The sequence below is a fragment of the Octodon degus genome, unplaced genomic scaffold, assembly GCF_000260255.1.
Source record: "Octodon degus isolate 3935 unplaced genomic scaffold, OctDeg1.0 scaffold00095, whole genome shotgun sequence".
NCBI lineage: Eukaryota > Metazoa > Chordata > Mammalia > Rodentia > Octodontidae > Octodon > Octodon degus.
Window position 1 is genome coordinate 8582687 of NW_004524671.1, and position 21855 is coordinate 8604541.

The 21855-nt window shown below is 40.9% G+C and overlaps 1 protein-coding gene and 1 pseudogene across 1 annotated transcript in view; both read left to right on the top strand.

The window, feature by feature from the left end:
- Trpm6 (transient receptor potential cation channel subfamily M member 6) overlaps nucleotides 1-2072 on the top strand; it is a 150675-nt gene extending 148603 nt beyond the window's left edge. The window contains exon 39 of the mRNA XM_023722993.1: nucleotides 355-2072. Within this exon, the coding sequence (XP_023578761.1) occupies nucleotides 355-479 (125 nt within the window). The 3' untranslated portion in view covers nucleotides 480-2072. The remainder of the gene's footprint in view (nucleotides 1-354) is intronic.
- Nucleotides 2073-6751: 4679 nt separating this feature from the next.
- Nucleotides 6752-7081, top strand: LOC111818566 (annotated as a pseudogene).
- The last annotated feature ends 14774 nt before the right edge of the window (nucleotides 7082-21855 follow it).

Genomic DNA, 21855 nt, shown 5'->3' on the forward strand with positions numbered 1-21855 from the left:
GATTTTTCTTGAATGGAGGAGGATGGGCTTAGGAAACTGTACCTGAGAATTGGATGAGGCTCTTCCGAGTGGCGCCAGACTTGAGGAATAGCTTTTTCCACAGAAAATTGAACCCAGGAAATCAAAATCTTTCTTCCCTTCCTGCATGACCTAGGCAGTAGCAGGAGGCTGTGAGGGCCACACATACTGCCTTGAGTTGGGTGAGGCCCTGGCATTGCACTTGGTTGAGGGCTTGGTTTCCAGAAACCATGGCCCTGAGCAGTAGAGACCTTCCTAAACACCTAGCACAGTTGAAAGTCCTTGGGATCAGTTTGTTCTTGGGATGCTCCTGAAACTGTTTTGTGTTGTTTACAGATTTAAAAAGAAATGACTATTCTCCTGGAAGGATAAATTCCAACTTTAAACTCGAGAAGGACACAGAATCAGCTGAGGGGAATCTAACCAATGGAAGTTCCCCAGAAGACCAAACACGACTCTGAGAAGGAGAGGAGTGTGAAGATGATGGCTTCCCCTCCCACTCTGGCAGGAACTCTGTGGTGATACAGATCGATTGGCATAGCCTGGATGACGTCAGAGCCCCTGGAAGAGTGGTCTCACAAGGGGGCCTCTGTGGGCTCTGAGCCTCACCACTCACCCTGCCCAGAGACCTCCATAGTCTGGGAGGTTCAGGTTCACCTAGATACTGACCTCTGCACATCCTCAGGGTCTACAAGAAGATACTAGGTGACTCAGCTGGCGAGACTGTTCGTCTTTACCTCATTGCTTTCTCCCCAGGTACTTGGAACCCTGGGAGCAGGATCCTGTGCACTGAAGAACCAGGAGGATGAATTTAATTTATTTTCTTGCTGTGTGTGTTGACTTTAGCCCCTGTTGCTAGTCACCACTCACCCACAGACTGTACTTATGTATCTATATGTACATTAAAAGGTTGTTTGAGTGCCTCTCCTTTCCTTTCTAGCAGTATAAGGCTTTGAAAGCCAGCAACGGGAAAACCATGAGAGGAGGGTGATGTGCACAGATAAGGGTCCACTGCTGAGTCATAGAGTGGCCTTAGAAAGTGGCTTGGAGAAATCTAGCCGGGAACGAGCAGTATCCTGGGACGCAAGAATTCCAGGTTGCTCTGAATGAAAGAAAAAGGGGCAGCTAAACCTAATGCTCTTATATTCTGTTCTAAAATTTTATTTTAACATGAGAATAAGGAGTAAAAACTGGAAGTTTTTAAGAAAGGGTTCCTTACCCTTAAGCTCAGGAATATCAGAGAGTCAACTCCATCACTATGTGGAGCCCCACTGTCTTTCCTAAAACTGGGCATGTAACATACAGGGTAAATTACTCTGTGGTGAGTGGTGAGGTAGTGCGCCTGAAAGCATGGTTCTCGGGTGCTTGTGTCCACCAATTGTGGAGTTCCAGTCACTTCAGTCCACGCTGAAACTGTCATTGGTTTCTGCGGCTCGAAGCAAAAGTCCCTGGAAGGCGACCTGCATAGCACATGTGTGGTGTGCCTGTCCCTGTTGCCTGCTGGGAGAGGTCACCTGACCCCAGAACAGGCATGTGCTTTGCACACAAGTGGAAGGGAGGGACTGGGAGGGGGCCTTTTTTCCTCTCCTGCATCTATTTCCTTACTGCAAGCTTTCCCACAGTTTTCACCCATCTTTTAACCTTATATCAGGTGACTTGCTTTGGAACTTGCTTTTAAAGTCTCAGTTTTTGCAATCTGATGTTGTACTTCAGGGAATAAGTATCATGGGGTAGAAAACCAAAGGTTTTATTGGCCAGTAATCATACCTGATTTTTCTAGGTTTGCATCAGTAGGAGGGTTCATTTGGATCCCTTCGCTTCGGTGTTGGTGGGAAGGAGGGACTGTGTTTCATTTCTTCATTGGTAATGAGGATAGAAAGTTAATAGAGTTTTGGGGGAGGGTTTAATCCTGTTCTGTAAATCAATAAGAAGTATTTGGTGCTCACATCGGTGCTGTATTACATGATGGAAATAGCAGAGTTTGCCTGTCCACGAACCAAACCAGATCCATCAATTTATTGATCCAATCCTTGTTACCTGCAGTGGAACTCAAAAGCAAATACAACTTGATTTCAGTTATCTCTGATGTGCTTTTCTGTTTATTAATTTCAAAAAAAATCTACAGAATGACATTCTAAAAAGATGAGCAGATAGACAAAGCTCCCGGGGGCTGCTTGCACGTGATGTGACACTCTTGACTCTGAGTGACTCGTGATCCCAAGGGAATGGTGCATTCATTCTGTCAGCTTTGTTCAGCAGTTTATGAAGTGCCTCTTCTGAACCATGTTAGTAGCGAAGATGCGACAGTGACCATAGTGTGGTCCTCAGGAAGCTCACTGTCCCATTTGCGTTTTTGTTTCTTTCACATTTAGACTTCTAGTAAGTGCTGAAAAATTTGAAATGTGTGGGCAAATGTTAAATCTGGCAATGGGTCCCGGATCCTACCTGCCCAGAGAGCAGATTCAAGATTGGGATAAGAGAATGAAGGAAAATAGGACATAGCTCGGGCTTCTTTTGGGAATGCCTGAGGAACCACATCATCCATTTCTGAGCATACAGCCTGTATCACAGATGGGATCTGAATCTTCAGACCAGAGAAGAATCCCAATTCAGGGCACTCCCTGCGGGGCAGCCAGTGTGTAATCTTCTCTTTCTGTGGGCCTGCATGCTCTGTAGTGACTTTCGCCCTTGTCACCTTAAAGCTCCTGAAGAGTGAAATCCTGCACAGTGTTGAGTACTGCTGAGGCTTTGCGAAACACATCCTGGGTGACTTAAGACTTCCCACCAACCATCAGCCAGTGCTTTAAAACCTTTTTGTTGTTTGTGACAGTTATTTTAGAGGAGAGTGAAAATTGGTTCTAGAAGTCATGACCCAGATGTTGCTGTTACGGCTTGTTGTACATTCAGTTGTTAGCATCTAGAACAAAGCGTGGCACCTAATACACTTTCAACAGTACATTTTTTTAAAAAACAAAAATAATGAAGCCTTCAAGTGATAGTGGATTTCATTCATTCACGAGGTAATAAATCAGATTTGCATTTTTAATATAGAATGTAATGATTACCAATTCCTTAAGACCTAACGCAATTCTTTTGATCTCTCTCCTTTAATTTTCTAAGTAATAGCTTTTTAACCTCCTGTACCTACTATTGAATTCTCACCCAGCTCCTGTCCTCGTCCCTACCAATGGCAGCACCAGAGTGCGTCCTTTGCTGGTGACTATTGAAATGAGATGATAACTTCCCAGAAACTACCTAGAAATAAGCATCACTTTATTACCCTTTGAAAAGAAGATTGATAGGAAAGTCATTTGAAAGATGGTTCATTACCATGCCCTAGTACGGTTTCTTTACTCACATCTCTGTGAAGCATGAGAAAGGGAAGATTATTCTCTGAGGTTGGAATTTGAAGGCTGTGTGTTTGCCTCTTTGAAGTCTTGGTATTTAATTTTCTGTAGTCATTTCTTGGGCAATTTTCTAAGAAACTAGTTGAAGCTAATTTATCATAAGTTAAAGTCAAATGACAGAAAAGATCCCCCCCCCCCGCAACAGCATTTTATTCCACAGAGGTTAGCTTCTGAAGGAAATGAGACTTAAATAGCATTTCAAATCTCCAGCCACATGGGTGGTTACAGAGAATAGAAAGGATTCTGGAAATCACACTTTTTTTTTTTAAGCACAGTTATTATTTTGTGATTTCTCTTTCTAGACTGTCACATGCAGGATAAAATACTGTATTTATCTGAGGCACATTCCTAAAAATAATTAGGTAAGTTGCTTAGTTTTTCAAAGAGAGGCTTTTCATCTTTACGGGCTCACAAATTTTGGCCTCTCTCATTTTTTGACTTTTAGTATACGTTTCTGTAACTTGCTTAACCTTTCTCTGAACCCCCAACTCTGAAGTGGAGATGAAGATACTCACCTTTTCAAATGAAGGGGAATCATAATGAGAGAGCATTCAGGCGGTCCTTCTAGAATCTCATGCAAAAGCCTTCTTGTGAGCCAGGAATCTATCTAATAAGTAATAAGGGCTTTTTACATTTGATGTGATGTGATCATTATTTAACATTTACAGAAAATGCTCTGTGGACCTGCTTCATTACAAACACAAAAGTGATTCGCTTGTTTTTTTTCCTTTCTGAGAGGAAAAAGCCCGTATCTCCCTTTTTGGTTTAACATTTAATTAAGTAGCTTAAGATCAGGAAATTTACTACTTCACAGTGCCACCTGCTCACTTTGCTTCTTGGTGCACTCGGGTTTTTCGCAGCTAGCTTCTCCTGCTGTCCTTTGCCTGTGAAAGTCCTGTAGGACGAGGTGTAGACCCCAACGCTGGAGCCATCATTGGTGATGCTTGGGGGCATAAAAAGAGGGTGGACTTAGAATCTTCATATGTATGAACCTGTTATGTGCATGTGTGTGTGCATGTGTGCACATGTGTGTATGTGTGCATGGGTGTATGTGTGTGTGCACATGTGTGTATGTGTGTGTGTGTATATATAACTGGAGACTTGGGATTGAGCCTAGAGCCTTGCAAGGGCTTTACCACTGAGCTAAACTTTAAAATACGTAAAAACATATTCTGAGACAAGGACTTACTAAGTTACCTCAGGCTGGCCCTAAATTTGTAGTGCTCCTGCCTCAGCCTTCTGAATAGCTGGGAGTACGGGTGTGTGCCATAATATCTGGCTAAGATAATGTTCCTTTTAACAGTTCTTATTTATTTGATTTAAATTTTATTAATAAGAAAGCTCTTATCTGCAGTTTGCTGGCTTTTCTTTTAGAATTCTTATCTTAATGATATTCTTTTCCTTGTGAATCTTTTGAAATTCCAATGTTACGAAGTTCTTGCAAATTTTGTGGTGAAACATCTTTTACTGATTGTCCAAATATATACATAACAATTGCCTTTTGTTGGGAAAATTGGGGAAATCATGACTGATATTATGTGCTTGCATTTTAGCTGCTGCTGCTGCTTCTTCTTCTTCTTCTTCTTCTTCTTCTTCTTCTTCTTCTTCTTCTTCTTCTTCTTCTTCTTTTTTTTTTTTGTGGAACCGGGGTTGAACTCAGGCCCTGGAGCTTGCCAGGGAAGTGCTTATTCTACTGAGCCATCTCTCCCCCCACTTTTTTTGGAACCAGGGATTGAACTCAGGCCCTTGCGCTTGTCAGGGAAGCACTTATTTTACTGAGCCATCTCCCCGGCTGCATTTTAGCTTCTAATGAATCTTCTGCTGGTAACCAAATAGATCATAGAGCCCCAGTCAGTATCCTTTGATAGCCAGAAGAAAGCCTCCATGTGTTGCCATGTCTTTTGTTTTTGTTTTTGTGCTGGGAAGTGAACTTGGGACATTGCACTTACCAGGCAGGTGCTTGTGCCACTGAACTGTCTCCCCAGTCCCCTTTGTTTTAGAATTCCAGACAAATCCTTGAAATTTCATAGATTAAATTTGGAGAACAGAGATCCTAGCAATAGACAATATAGAAGAGGACCTGCTGATGGAGAAAGGACCATCAAGTCGGGTGTCTGCCGTGGGTGAAGTTCTAGAGTGTTATAGATTGCAGAATTACTTTACTGAGAGAGCGGGGAGTGGTGTGTTCAGGAAGATCCCATGTGTGTTGTAGATGAAAGTGAACTTGGCCTGTGCTAAGGGGATGAGAGGCTTGCCTTCTGCTGAAGGGCTCTCGTGGCAATCTTAAGGAATAGGGAAGGGAAGAGGTATGTTGGTGGAGATTTGTGGCTTTGCTTTGTGAAGGTGTTTAATGTATATCTTATTCAAGATATAGTTTTTGAGTCTTCCCAGAATGGCCTGACACTGTTTAAGCTGATTAGATAAAATTAGTTTCTGTCTTCAAGGTTGTCTAAGGCAACTAAGTTTATACATGATCTGACAATAATAATCGTAATGATAACATTTTCTTATCACTACAGGTGATATTTATGAGACAAGATAAAACATACAATGAATGCTTAAATAAAATTTATTACAGTAAAAGGCACATTGCCATTAATCTCTCTCAGAAGTCTCCCCATCACTTTGAACACACTTATGCCATCATGACCGCCACTTTCTGAAACAATCCTGGAAGTCCTCTTTCATGAGTGTCTTTGCAAGTTGTGATGCTGAAAGATAGAATGAATGCTGCTGCCAGGTGTCATCCCATGGAAAGTTAGCCTCGTCCACTTTATTCACTGGATTTAGTTCCAGGCAACTCCTGGACCTTCCCCAAGTCAGAGTGACCGTGGAGGGTAAACATTCAGAATAACTTCAGGATGTCAAGGTAGCTTCAATTGTCCAACTTCAATGGAGGGACTCAAGGCAGAGGACTTCCAGATTGCTTCAGAAGGTGACAAGAACAATAGAATAGGTGTGTGGTTTACCTCCATTTTGCTCACTGAAGATTTGAAAATGAGGCTTCCTAGCTAAATAACTAAGCCAGTAGCCAAATGAGTATTTAAAACTCAGTAACATAGACAGTGGAGTGATCCCAGCCAGCGCATGTACAATGACTAGAGCATGAATCCTGAAGATAGTCTGAACCACGTGTTTGAAATTTGAGACACGATGAGGTCATTAGGTAAAAATATATCAAGGGGCAGGCCAGCTTCCAGGTGGCGTGTGCGACTTGGGAACTAAGAGCACTGCTGGCAGCAACATGGAGAATTTATCCTGCGTCCCATTCCTGGTGCTCAAATGTCCCAACCTGAGGTTGAAGTTGTGCTGGGGCACGTGCTGTGATGGTCTATGCCCCTGGGGTGGTGGTCTACTTCCTCATCCCAGCAGAAACAACTCACGATATCATCTTTGGGCAACCCAGTGTTAGCTCTATGACTGATGAACCCAAGCATTCGAGGGTAGTAGCTTTCTTGGTTTACAGAGTAAATGGACACTATACCATAGAAGGATTAGCGTCCAGCTTCCTGTTCACAAGGGGGGTGGGTTTAGGCTTCATAGCCTTGGACCAATCCAGTGGGTCTGATATTCCAAAGCTTAGTAGATTCTTTCTTCTATTCACTAGACTCATCTCTGTCTTATTGAGCTTTTGCATGGTGAGAGTTTCCATGTGAATGAAACTGCCCAGCTAGCTGATGGGTTAGAGGGCCTTTGGAGAAGAAATCAATGGCTATGGATTTTCTCCTGTTAATGAAATATTACAGGATGTACCAACTCTCCACAGTGAAATATGGAAAAGAATTAAGAGCAGCAATAAAAAATGTCAAGTTAAAAGGAAGTGTCAAGGCAGCATTTAAATTTGGAACAGAATTTTTTGATATCAGAGACAAGTTTGTCACAGATTTGTCTCTGGCTGACCTATTCTGATGTACCAGAGATGTTCAGTGGCACTGCTTGCACAAACTGAATGGACAGTGGGACTTCGTGGCACTAGTGGAAGTGAAGATGATGGAGATAAAGGGTAGCATTCATCACCCGATCTCACCGGAGCCAAGCTGTATGCAGGATCATCTGCTCTCTATGGCTGTCCTTCACAAAAAGCGCACAGTGAGAATGGCTTGCCCTGTGACCTGCAGACCTCCTGGGCCTTCTCAAGTCCACGGGAGCCCCAGGCCAATGCTGACTTTCCTATTCTCTGGAGCATAGCACTCAGGCTTAAGGCAGCTGGATTCTTTCAGGGCATCTGGCATCCTCCTTGAATGGGAAACTGGGACTTAAGACTCAGCATTGGTGACTCCAGCTGTTAGGGCTCATCAACCCTCCCTGCCCTGTAGCACGTGTTGGAGAAGCAGGGGCTTCAGAACTGCTGTATCTGAAATAATCTCCGAGGGGTGCAGGTTGGCTGCCGGGGATTACGAGTTTGGGAAAACTGCACCTTAAGGTTGGCCAGTAATCAGGCATGGTGCAGCTGTGTGTAGTGAGAAGAGACCCAGGCAACACCAGACCATGCCTTTCATGCTTACTCTTTCTGGCTGAGTCTGATTCTGACAAGGATGAGTTCATCTGTGCCTCTGTCTCCTAGGGCCTCCCTACCCAGGAGGCCATTGACAAGGGGATCAGGGTGACCTGCTGATGGAGAGCCAGCTTGTCAGGGACTTAGGTTTGTCCTGTTATGTTTGATCCTGGCTACATGTTCCATATGATTAGACTAAAGTTATCACTGTGTGTTGTTTGGCAAAACAAATTAAACAAAAATAAGTTTGTGTTTTTAAAGAGGTTAAAAAAAAAATCCAAACTCAGCCTATAGAGTGGTCCTGGTGTCCTCTCTGCTTCTGCCCTGTCAAGGAGACTGCTGGCCCTCTGCTCCCTGTCCTGTGAATCCATGGCAACACCACTCCCTCTTGCTTTCCTGCAAGGTAGTCACCCAACAACAGGTTGCTCCCTTGAGTATGGCACTAGAGAGGTGGATGAATTTTCCTGTTTCCACCTGAATTTTTGCCCTTTTACTTATTTCTCTTCAAACACTTTGATGTTTGCTGGTCCACACAACAATGCTTACTTTTTGATAGAATGGACTGGCATGCTAGTTTATCAGTTTACAATGAAAAATAGAACCTATGAGGCTACAAAACGTTTGTCAGCCTGGCCATCACACTGTGTCCCCAGTGGCCTTGGAAGTTGGATTATAATCAGAAGGCTGCTTGAAAAGCATGGAAATAGAACAAAGAGAGGTCGGCAGATCGCAGTTTTAATAGTGTCAGCTCAGACTCCCTGTTTCATCTCATCGCCAGAGGGATGGGCTTGTCAGTGAGTGGAATACCCAAAGTCAAATCCTCTAGCTTGATCCCAAAGGATGTGGTAGAATTTCCAGTACTCTCTAGATGAGCCTTGAGAAAGATGGACCATGATGAGAAAGTGCTTCTTTTTCCATTTTAATTCTTTTTTCTCAACCTCCTCCTTCTTTCTCCTTTTCTCCTCTGTCTTTCTTCTCTCCCTCTGGCTCTCATTTCCTCTTTCTGTTACATCTTTTTTTGCATAATATCACATGCAAATATAGACCAAAATAATCAGTAAGTTTATAAGTAAGATGCCAGTTTATCTGGAAATACAGAAGAGAAAAATGTGAAAGCTAAAAACAAAACAAAACAAAACAAAGAGAGAGATCACAGAGACTGTGCTTTACCCAAGATTAATATAGCTATTTAAAGAAGGGACAAAAACTGAGGCCTCCTACTGCCCAGGTCTGTTGATTTAGTAATCACAGTTGTATGTTATGGCAAATCATGTTTTTGTACAAAAATTCTTCTCTTTTGCTCAAAAAATTCAGATGTTTATGTTACTAAAATTTTAAATTAGAAATCCTAATAAGAGTGTCATGTGGATGCGTCAAGTGAGATTTTTGTGTATGCTTCATAGTGAAGACAATTTATTAGATATGACTTCAGAACTCATGTTTTAAAATGACATTGTAGTGGTGGCTTCCACTATACATGTACCAAAACAACATTGTAAATTAAGTATTTTATTAATTTTCTTAGCTTATTTGCTTATTTGTGTGTGTGTGTGTGTGTGTGTGTGTGTGTGTGTGTGTGTAGTGTATTTATATAGAAAATATCTACTTGGGTGACCCTGGAAACTTCAAGTAAAAGTGGTAAGAGTTAGATTTCAGGGAATGATATAAGTATTTCACTTTATTTAGATTCATTTATGATTGCTTCCCCCTGTCATAAAAATTCTCTTAGCCCTTCAGAGCTATACTCCTAGAAGAAAGAGATCATGTGGAATGATAGCAAGTTTTCTTGGCCTTCAAGCCAGGTGGACTTGAACTTGGGCCCGAACGAAAGCTCTGCCTCAAACATTTCATGCTCTTAGATAACCTGTTTGATAGCTCTTAACCTTAACTTATCAGCAGAAGATGCAAGATGCTCTGCCAATGTACCCACTTGTGCTTATTCTTCCTAATGCTGACCCAAGAAAGCAGGTGGATGCCAATACCCCTGGACACTAATGGCACATCACAGAGACTTGGAAAGCCCAAAATGACAACTTTCCTTTAAGATTTCTGGAAAATTGGAGGGGTCTGTGACTTGAAGTTGCTGCAGCAGAGAAAGCCAACCCTGAAGAACAGAAGAGATGTTGAGTTATGGAGACAGGAAGATGATGGTGTCCTGGTGGCAGAAGAAGACTGATGTCAAGATGACTCATTAAGAGCTGCAGTGTCTAGGCTAGCAACGAAACAAGTGGAGCTGATTGCCTGATGGTTGGAAGGCTTTCTCTGCTTTCCAGGCTCCTGCAAATGACCTAAGTTCTCACATGTCTCAGAATCCTACAGTGTGACTTCTGTTGACTCTTTAATCATTGTAGGGAAAAGGGACAAATGTTTAGATTTAGAGAAACAAGGTTATGTGTCATTTCTTGTATCTGAGTGTTGTGGAGCAAATCTGTTACTATAATTTAATGTTTGCTGAGCAGTATTAATCAGAGAATTAGAAATGATGTACATCGAGCAATTGGTCCAATTTCTGGCACACAATCAGTGTTATAGGAAATGATCAGAAATCATTACTTAAGTTGCTTTTGTTTCATCGTCAGAATGCTTCTTACCCCAAGATCAGTGGAGTTGGAGGTGCTTTTCATGCTAAAGATAAGTAGTTCACGCGAGATGCTAGAAGGCTGGAGTTGATAGAGTCCTGTGAGGCTAGGTAATAATAAATAGGCACCAAAATGTGATGGTAGCAGGTAGATGTTGGTTTCTTAATTCCTTCAAAGTGCAGGACAATTTGTGAGGGGTGATCACTTCTCTTTCTCTTTCTGGGACTCAGTCTGACAGGGCTCTATCATCTCCCACAGATAGATTCCCAAAGCAGCTCTGCGGGACCCTCAGCCCAGCCTCCAGAGGTGGTAAAGCATGGGAGAGCACCTCCAGGGGACTGAGAGGGCCGGCCCCACAAGCACAGAGCTCTGTTCACATACCCTCAGCTGTAACTCAATCACAGCACCATCCTTATTGGCAAAGGAGGGTAGGGCATGCAGCATGATTCTATGTCCAGGAAAAAGGAAAAGAAGGATTTCAGTTTTTGTCAAATTAGAGATTATTTCTACTGGTCCATTTCTTCATTTGATTGACTTTAGCTGTGAAAGGTAGAATAGGACTGCTGGGTGTGAGCTTTTTCTCTAGACTGCTTCATAAAAAGTTCCCATTAGGCAGAACAGGATATATTTTTTACTATGTCTCCACAGCTTCTTGCACTAGAGATCTTCAAAATCTCATCATGTATATGATCTTTTATCTTTCATAATCCACTTATAATGACAAAAGTTGTTGGCCATGCAAAGTAAAATCTAATTGGAATAAGAGTTGGGTTTACTGAGTACTGTTGGCTTGGTAACAACAGTAAAATATAGCCATTGTCCTTCTCCCCTCTCTGGTGGACACCAAGCCATCCACCTCTCCATGGCTAATCCCTCTAAACAACATCATATGAAACCAAACATTTCTTGCCCTCCTTTCTAAATTGCACACAACTAGCTAGCAGGCAAATAAGCCGTGAGGTGAGGGTGGGAATTTACATAAGAAGCCGATTAATATACTATGTAAGTGAGGGTCCTGTGGAGAATGTTAATTCATTTCCTACACTGAATGGCCACGATCACTGTAAATTTTCACCATGGCAAGAGCTAAATGGAAATAGCAAGCTTGAAGATAGTATATGAAATGAGACCTTACAAAATTTAGGAAGAGTTTGTTATCATGGACAGGTCCTGTAAAGTAGAAGACTCAAAGTTTGGGTGTATAAGCTTGAAAATGAATTTGAGGGTCATTAAAGGTATTTCTTAAAGGGAAGTAGTAAGGAATTGAAATATTTAAAAAATATTTAAATTTCCCAAATTTTAAAATTAGGAACCTTTGTAGAGTATGATCGTGAAATTTTATGATCTTTTGTTGGGCAGAGCATATGACCTTTTTTGAAACTACCAAGAGGCTGCTTGACTCCTTTATTGGTGCAGTCATTGATTCACTGATTTCACTGAGATTAAGTTTGTGCTTAGCACAAAGCCCAGATGATCAGATGGATACTCACTGGTCTGGGAGAAGATGTACATATAAAACAATGTCCCTGCACTCAGTTGAGACCTCTGTAAAATGTTTCAGAGTCGAGTGAGGTGGCAATTCCCTTTCTCTCTAGAGAATAACTAGCAGTTTATGCAATAGAGCAAATGGCCTCTGGGAGAGATGTATGGGGCCTGGTGAGAAGTGGCACTATTTGTGATGCAGGTGTTAGAATAAAGTAAGGGGACCCAGGGAAGAATGGGAGCTGGGGATATAGCTCAGCCACATAAGCAAGGACTTGAGTTCAAATGTTGGAATAAACTTGTTAAAAAGATTTCCTGGTGAGCGTGGTGGTATGTGTCTATAAATTCAGCACTCTTGGAAGAAGGGCAGGAGGACGGGAGGGCCAGCCAAGCCTGGAAAAGTCAGTGAGACCCTGTCTCCAAATCAAAAACAAAATTAAAGAGAAGGATGGGGATGTGAGAAGGTCCTAGGTTCAATCCCTAGCATGAAAAAAATAGCCTTTCACATAATCATAAGGTGGTAAGTTTTATCATGAAGGTTAGATAAATGCTTTAAACCTAAGCACTTTATTTCACTAATGTATTAATTCAGTAGACATGTATTAATCATCCTCAGTGCAAGCTACTTCACTTTAGAAGGCATTGCTATTTTATTATATGACAAAACAACATATAAAAAAAGCCCTTAGTATATAAGCAAGCAAAACATTTCTAGCCCACCCTTTAAATCTGATTGCCTCCTCCACATGAGTCCTGTGTTGTAGACCTGGAGAGGCCATGGTGACCGCTGTGATGCACACTGACACAAGTTCCTCTGAGCGTGCACTGAGGGACACATCCCAAATCCACTGGCATAGAATAGAGTGGTAGCTGCAGAGACAGCTGGAGCACAGGCAGAGGCTCTCCTGTGGATGGTTAGTATGTGCGGGATGGGGACACTTCCTGGAGAAGATTTTGCCAATGTGGACAGACACAAGCATTTCAAGCAAAGGATAAGCTGAGGAACGATGGCCCGGCTGCTTTATGGAGGAAACATTGGAGGCTGGAGATGTGGAGTGACAGTGACTCCTTGGTGAGTGAAAGGTTTTAAGCAGGAGTTTTGTAGATAAGTGTTCAGGCTTATTTGATCAAGATCTGGTCCCTGGATTCAAGTGAGAGGTGGGAGGGATAAAGGAAGATTTGATTCAACAAAATTTTTCATACATTCATGCTCTTGCTTCAAGATAGTTCTTAAAGGCTAGTGGGGTAGCTCAGTGAGCATGCATAGGGTCCTGGATTCTATTCCCTGAACCAGCAAAACTCTCAGTCTCTCTCTCTCTCTTTCTCTCTCCCTCCTCACCCCATGAAACGGTGAAAATTGTGGTCCCAGTATAAACTACTGTTATGGTTTGGATTTATTCTTCCAAGTTCATGAGTTGAAAATCTAATGCCCAAATTCATATGCTAAAGGATATGATAGTGAGGCTTTTGGGAGATAATTAGATTAGATCATGAGAATAAGTCCCCAGTGATGGTATTAGTGGCTCTATAACAAGAGGAAGAGATTTGGGCTGCACGTGCTCCGTCTTGTTATGCCATATCATTGTATTCTTTATCATATGACTATGTAGTGGGAAGGACCTCATCAGATGCCGTGCAGGTGGCCCATGATCTTGGACTTCCTAGCATCAGAAATGAAAATCCAAATAATCTTTTACTCTTCAAAAATTATCCAGTCCTGATCATCCTGTTAAAGCAACAGAGAATTGACTAAGACACTGCCACACATTTCTTCCAGTCCAGTCTCCTTAGCATCTCTTTCATGACTTCTGGACTCTGGTCTAAGAATCTGAGAGTTGCACATGTGACCTTTGATTTCCCTTGAACCAAACAGACTGCCTGGATTAGTGATGGACTGCTTCTTCTCATTGAGCCATAGGACCTGAACCACGCTAAGGAAAAACATTCTGAAGAAGACCATAGCTGTGCCTTCTTTAAGTTCTAGAGCAAGCAAAGAAACCTGAAGGTTGAAGACTGCAGCAGGGAAGTGGCATTCAGCCGATCAGAGCGGGCCTCTTGTGATGCCAGGGCCCACTGGCTCTGTCTTCACTGGGTCAGACTCTCACTCTCTCTAGGTATGTGCGGCAGCTCTGCTGCGCAGAGTGGGCTGCAGTCTGAACTTCCTTTACTCAGGAGAAACAAGACCAGGAGTTTTGGTGAGGGAGTGAACAGAGAAGCAATAATCTGTGTATGATTTTAGCAACACAGTTCCCAGCCCTGAATATTTTAAAGTGTCCTGTGGAGCCAGCCTGTCTTTCTGTCATTTTTCCTTGTTACCTAGAGCAAATCACTGACGGTGAAACATCTGTGGGCCACTGGCCTGATCCTTGCTTCTCTACCTCCTCATCTTTGCTGTTCCTGTAAAAAAGAAATTTCAGAGTTGTGAATTCATTTTAAATGATACATCTCTGATGATATCTTCTGAGTCCCTGCAGAAATTATTTTACTTGACTTTGGAAAATTAGCCCTAAACTCTGTGCAATGGATTTTCCTCACAGCAACCTGCTTACCTGGGAAGGAAGCTCTGGCTCTCTCTGGGAGGAAGAAGGCAGGACAAGGTCGCACTGTACCAGCAGGCTCTCACCCCTGTCTGCTGACACAGAAAACTTCTGTGCCTTCTCATCTTATTTTTGTCCTCACTCGGGTGCAGCAACCTCCTGCTGGTCCAGCTCTGATCAAGACACTCACCTGAACCTTCATTGCGAGCCTCCCGGCCCCAGCGAGGATTTGAACTCGTGGTCCTGAGAGCAGGATGGATGAGTGCTCAAGGGCTCCCACGCTGACTCCATCAAAGCTTTCCTCCGCACATCTCCATTATGTGAACAGCTCTGTTAACCAAACCTATTATCTTTCCCCCTTGGTTTTCAACTTGAGAAAGGGAAAGCAACTTCTTTAATGGCCCACAGATTGATGATTAACATTTTACACGTCCCTGCTGCTAAGTAAAAGAACTGCTTTGTGGACAGTGAAAACGCCTAGGAGAAGGAAGCGGGAGTCAACTTGGTTTATTAAGTTGTGCTGCTTCATTAATCACAATCTTTTTTTTTATGGCAGTGCTTAAAGGCCCATCCATTGTACTTCTCGGGAATGGGGTAGATCAAAACCAAGTGCTTTTAGTGCACCTTTGACATCTGGCATAGCAGCCGGCTATCTGCGCTATTGCTCTCCAGCAGGACGGGGAGCTGCATTTACTGTGACCATGCTGGCCCCTGTGATTTAAGCTACTGCAGAGGGCAATGAATTACCTTAAAGGAGCTCCACTGCAGAACTCCAAGTTTTATGCCGGACCCCTGCCAGCTTCCCCACTTTATGAGTATGAACAATCAGACAATTGAACTGATTTGACTTTGCCACTCCTGGAGTTTCATTGCCGTGAACCTGGGGATGTAATGATGGCAGTGCCATGCTAAGTGCCGCTCTGACTAGCAGCAGAGCCTGCTGCCCGTTCAAGTAGGGCACCCATTCTTGTTAGCTGAAAACTGCTCTGATTTGCAGCAAGGGGGAAAATAGATCCCATGCAATCAGATTAACTCAACTCTGAATGTTATTTTCATTTAACACTGTGGAACCAGGCAGTGTCCCAATTTTTTTTTTAATGGTAAACTCATTAAAAGGCAGGGTTCTTTTGCAAAGAGTCTTACAGCACTGATGTAGAGGCACCTGCTAAGTCCTGATACAGATTGCAGACATAGACACTCAGACAAACCTACACACATAGCAGGCGCATTCACACTCTAGAGACAGTCCCCAGGGATATCTTATTCAAAGATCAGCGTGACAAATGTGTATTGAGTTGATTAATTAATCAAAGACAAAATAATTCTCCCTGAAGGGACAAAACTGCATTGAATTTTGCAACTATAAATGCAAAAATACAATAAATGTTATTTATCAGCTTTTAGGAAAAAAAATTGAATCTAGGAATCCTATGTTCCACCCCCCCAAAAAAACTTACAAGATTGTAAGAGAATAGCAACTACATACCTTTCCTGAATAAAGGAAAAGCTTCTTTTCAAAGATACTTACCATTGAGAATGCTCTAACATGATTCTTACACATTGTTATCAGACTACTGCAAGCAACTATGGAGGGAGCAGAGGAGGTGTGAGGGTGAATGACAGGGGGTGGGTAAGAGTCAATATGTTATATGCACGTACAAAAGTATCACACTGAAACACAACATTGTGTAAAATGAATAGATACTAATAAAATATATTTAAAAATAAGTCTAGCACAAAGAAGTAAACCATAACAATAATTAGTAGTGTTTGCTACATGCTGAGTATTCTACATAGCTATATTAACTCATCTAATTCTCTTTGTGAAAACCCATGAAGTAGCTAACACTATTGTTCCCCATTTCTAATGAGAAAGCTGAGGCTTAGAGAGATTCTCTTGCTTTCCTAATCAAAATAGTACAACATATAAGACAGGGCAGCCAAGGCTCAAATCCGAGTTGGGAGACTCAGTTTTACAGGAGCCCTTATGCCATACTACTTCTAAGAAACCTTCAAACATGATCATAGAAATTAATACTGATGATTTCAAATGATTACTCCACATTATTCACCAAAATCTGTGCTAATACACACGTTTCTTATTTCAAATGTGTCCTGCACAACCTCAGAAAGTGACACTGAGGACAAAAGAAGTACTGTAATGTCTTTAAAGTAAAAGCATCTAATCATCTCAAAACTTAAAAGCAAGAATAAAAATAATAATTTTGATATTGTTAAATAGAAAAAATATAGGCTGGATTAAAGGAAAACACTTTACTGTAGCCACTCAAATTATTTCAAGGAATGTCTAGCTGCAATTTGGATAAAAATTCTGTTCAAGGCTCTAAAAGCACCAGGTAAAGATGTAAGGCAAAATAGAGGAATATTTCTGTAACCCATTTTGACTTTGTGTAAATAGGACCAGAAACAACTATGCTGAAAGTAATAAAAAAAAGTTTAAGAATCAGTGACCGTAACACTTGCTTATGGCTGTAAACATAATGAGTGTAAAGTTGTCTATTAAAATTCAACACAGACTGAATTTTTAAACAACCCCATGAAATCATAGTGAGCAGTTTCCATTTGGCTGTAGTGTCCCTGGGCTCAGGATGCTATGTCTCTTTTGACAAGAGTGTAAGTCATTAAAAAAGGAAATTGGCATTGAAGATATAAGACATATTTTTGAGCTCATTCTATGTAGAAGACATAGCTTCTAAACTCTGTGTACATGGCAGTAAATAAAATCTTGTGACACTGACCACCTAATTTAGGTCAGGTTGTGAAGAAGACAAGAAACCCCTCTCCAGAGCTGACTCTGAGTCCTGAGGGAACAGAGCCCACGAGACTGCCTCAGACTCCGCACCACACCAAGTGTAAATTTCAAGGGTTTTTCAAATCTCCTTTATGTGTGGTAATACACTAGAATGGATTATAGAATTGACCAAAATTCTTTTATTCATGGATTCAGTTTATTACAGAGAAAAACAAAAACAAAAGCAAATTAGAAATAGCTGAAGGACAGGAAAAAGCTGGTGGTGTTCTAAACATGCAGCTCTGGAGTCGGGTGGAATCTCCTCCTGCTAGCATGCAGCATGATAGGGTGCAGGGAGTACTGCCAACCAGGAATGCATGCCAGATCCTCTACTAGGGCTCAGACTTTTTCAGGGTCCTTGATTACATTCTGCTTGCATGGCATCTTGTCATCTGTAACCTTTCTAGGAGTTTGGACTAATGTCACTCATGTCTAGTTCTAGAGCTTAGAACTGATACAGTGTGGTCTAAAGTCCTCTCCTAAAACACTGTTGAGCTGGCCAATGGTCAATGTCCCCAACCAAGGACACTCCTATCAAGAAGCAGGACTCTCACAGCCCTAGAGATTACCTCATTGGAGTCAAGATAGAATCCAGACCGCTTTTTGAGTAGGGTTGGTTCTTCATTGCATGTCAGCAAACACTCTAAATGCAGTGAAGAATAGTAAAGAAAGTCATGGGACCAAGAGGGAAGTGAAGGGGTCCCCTCTGTAGTCACAGTGGGTGTCAGGGTGAGGAGAGTCACTCACAGTGGCAGTGGGGGAAGGGCCAAGGCACTGAGGTACAACATCTTTACAGAAGAAGAGCAAGGAGGTCATTACAGCTGAAGAGCCACGAGGTGGATATAAGCACTGTGGAAGGCAATCAGTGGCAAGAGTGAAAGGCAAAAGGGGTTGGGGACAGGGCAGATGCTCTAGGATTTGTATGCTTGACATGTTGCTGGGAAATTACTGGACAGGCTGAGAAGGCTTGAATTCTAAAGATTGGTTCTGGACCCTGTGTAGAAAATAGTTTTGTGTGGAGCAAAGGAAAAAGCAGAGTGATGTTCCCTGGGCTGGGAGGGGTCACAGATTGGGACAACTGGGTAGACCCTGCATCCACCATATTTTACAGGAAGAGCTGTCAAGATTGGAAGATAAATCAGATGCCTGAAGATACTTTAGCTTTTTTTGTGTTTGGTACTGGGAATTGAATTTGGAACCTTGTGCTGGTGGCTGGGCTGGCGCTTATGCCACTGAGTTATTTCCCCATGCCCTGAGGATTTTTTTTTTTATTTTTTTTTTAAATTCTTAGTTGTAAATCTTTATTTATTTGTGTGTGTGTGTGTGTGTGTGTGTGTGTGTGTGTGTGTGTGGCCAGCTCAGTCCACCAGGGGGCGGGGCTGGCTGGCATGTGGTGCTGGGGGATTGAACCATGGTCCCTGTGCTTTGCTAAGCTTGTTCTACGTAGGTGCTTTAGACCACTGAGCCATCTCACCAGCCCCAAGATTGCTTACTTTAAAGTGTAAACATTTGCTGCATCTATTTAATCATGAATTTCCTTTTAGTAAATTTCTGGGGCACAGTGACCCCTCTAAATTGAAAATCCCATTTTTAAATCTATATTTGATTATTTTTCTTATTCTATTGATACTGGTTATTCCTTCATTAGCTAGATCTTTCTGATTTGTTCTTGGGATCCAGTTATTATATTCTCAGGTAGTTTTTATCACTTCATTTTTTTCTTAGCGTTCTCTAAGTGCTTCTCAGGTTTGTTGTTGTTTTGGCTGTTTATTAATGATTTACATTTTTGCAATTCCAGTGGTGTACCCAAGGCTAGATAGCCAGGAAGGTGGTCACTTCTAAATCCAGGTGGTCCCCAGCAGAAAGGGTTCAAGCAGTTGGGAGCAAAGCTTATTTAGATGCAGAAATGGGTAGGAACTAATGGATTCCGAATTTTTTTTTCAGCCATGAATCATTTAATAAGTTATGCTGTTCAAAGTCTGACAAGAAGGAATGATAAAATTACCAGCACAGATAAATAGATCATTAAATTCTCATACTAATTGTTAATGTCTGTGTTACAGGGTGAAGGCATCTCGCAAAAGCTCATGTGTTGCAAACTTATCTCCCAAATTCATGTTAATGATATATCGAGGCAGGGTCTTTGGGAGATAATTAGAAGGGATCATGAGGGTGGGAACCCCATACCAGGAGGGTTTGTAAGAAAAGCCAGCAAAATCAGTGCATTTTGCTAGCGTGGTTGTGTTTTGCTATGTGACGCCTCTGCTGAGGTGTCCTTGGAGCAGGAAGGCTCCCACCTGATGCTGGCTACATCCTCTTGGACTTCCTCACTTCTAGAGACATCAGCCAAAGAGGCCGTCTTCCTTACAGAGGTCTCTGGGCTTGTGAATCCTCTACAGCAACATTCTTGCACAGAAATGGACTAAATGGTTTTGTTCTTCTCCTCACCCTGCCAGCAATCTGGTCTTCCAGAAATTTCTCCTTGATAGAGTTTTCAGTTAGTTTTTGTTTCTATTGATCAACATTCCCTTAGACTGGGTTAATTTTTACTCTATAATCTGCATTATTTCTTTCATTTTTATTTGTTTTTAAATTTTCATTATTTTTTATTTTTTTTATTCCTGTACCTGAGGTTGAATTTAGGACCTTGCACTTGCCATGAAGGCACTTATTCTACTGAGCTATCTCCCCAGCCCTAAATTTTAATTTCTTGAGCTGAAAGCTTGCTTCAGATTAATACTATTCTCTAAAAATCTATAACCATGTTTACATATTTTCTATTAAGTCCTTCTTGGTTCAATTTCATGAGTATTGGTGTATATAACACCTTACTTTTATTGCTAAGTCATTTGTAATTTAAGTACTGATGTCCTCCAGAATACAAAAGTTACTTAGAAATCTATTTTTAAATTTCTAAGTCATTTGATTTTTCTTTGTTTGGGGGTGGCAGGGTCTTCCTTTCTTGTTTAATTTCCAATTTTCTCAACGGAGTGAATAATTTCATCGTTTTAGAATTTATGGAAAGTTTCTTTGTGACCCAATCCAGTCAACTTTTATGAATGTTCTTTGTGCTTAAAATAACATGATGGGGCTGGGGAGATGGTTCAGTGGAATAAGCACTTCCCTGGCAAGTGCATGGGCCTGAATTCAATCCCCACTTCTGGAAAAAAAAAAAGAAATGAAAATTTATTGGGAACAAAATTAAATATTTATCTATTAGATTAAATTTGTTAAGTATGCTATTAAAATATTTCCTAAATTTTCTTGAAAAACAAAACCCATTTGCCCTTCTAAAAATGTGAGTGTTAGCTTCCCTGTGGTGTTTCCACTTCTTCTTGAAACATGAATAAATTTTGCCTTTTATGGATTCAAAAACCACATGGGTAAGCACATAAAAATGTAGCTGAATATTGACTCTTCTGGGGGGGGGGTTATAATTTTTTTTTTAATTCTAAAGAGGCCATGTTTTAGTTTTCTTTTTCTTTTATTTGATTACAATTTCTATACCCCAAATTGTTTTTTTTTTCAATACTGGGGCTTGAACTCGGGATGTAATCTTTTTTTTTGATAGAATTTTGAAAGCATTTTTTTTCTATTTTCAGCTTTCCTGTGTTAATTTGCTTTAACTTTTCCTTTTAAAACATATGTAGGTTCTTTAAAAGCCTGATTTGTGACTCTTCCTTTAAAAAGGAAATGAACACATCTATGATGCATTATAGATGTGGATTAACTTTTATGTAACTTTATGATGCTTTCATTACATTACATGTCCATTGTTTCTTTATTTCCTTTTCTTTCAGAAATATAATAGGTTTTTGAGTCTTCTTTCTCTCTTTGAAGACTTTCTAATTTTGTTCATATGAGTCTTGTACTTTTGTTTTTAAATTCATTAATGCTTTCTGGTATTTATTACTATAGTGAATGAGTTATTTTTCCACTTCATTTCTTATTTCCAAGATATTTTAAAGTATAGATTCTTGTATACTTATCCATGCAGCCATCTAGTAAAATTATCATTTAAATCTGAATATATTTGGAAAATAGACATCTGTGTTTCCTAGATATACAGTTATAATATTTACAATACAAAGATGATTTTTCTTTCAATTTACTCCGATTATCCAATTTTCCTCATCAAGTATACTGCATGTATTTTTTTTAACTACATGTATTTATATAGTTGCAAAAGTTTTTCTTAAAATTAAGAATGTCCTTTTGGCAGGTATTAATAAAAACTGTAAGGTCTTTTAAAAACTTTAATCTGTTCTTATATTTACCACTTATGTGAACTCAAATTAGGTGAGAAATTCAGATTATAGCTTTTAGAGATTTTCTTTGTTAACATTTTATGAAGCTCGTAAAGGGATACCATTTCTACAGTCATAATGTAACATAGTAATGATATTTTTATAGTAAAAATTATTTTTGTAACTTTGTAATTAGACAACCTTGAATTTTTAGTACCATTAAAATCTTAAAAACTTACCAGTCATAATTTGCTTTGTTTTAAGTTGGGAAATTCCTG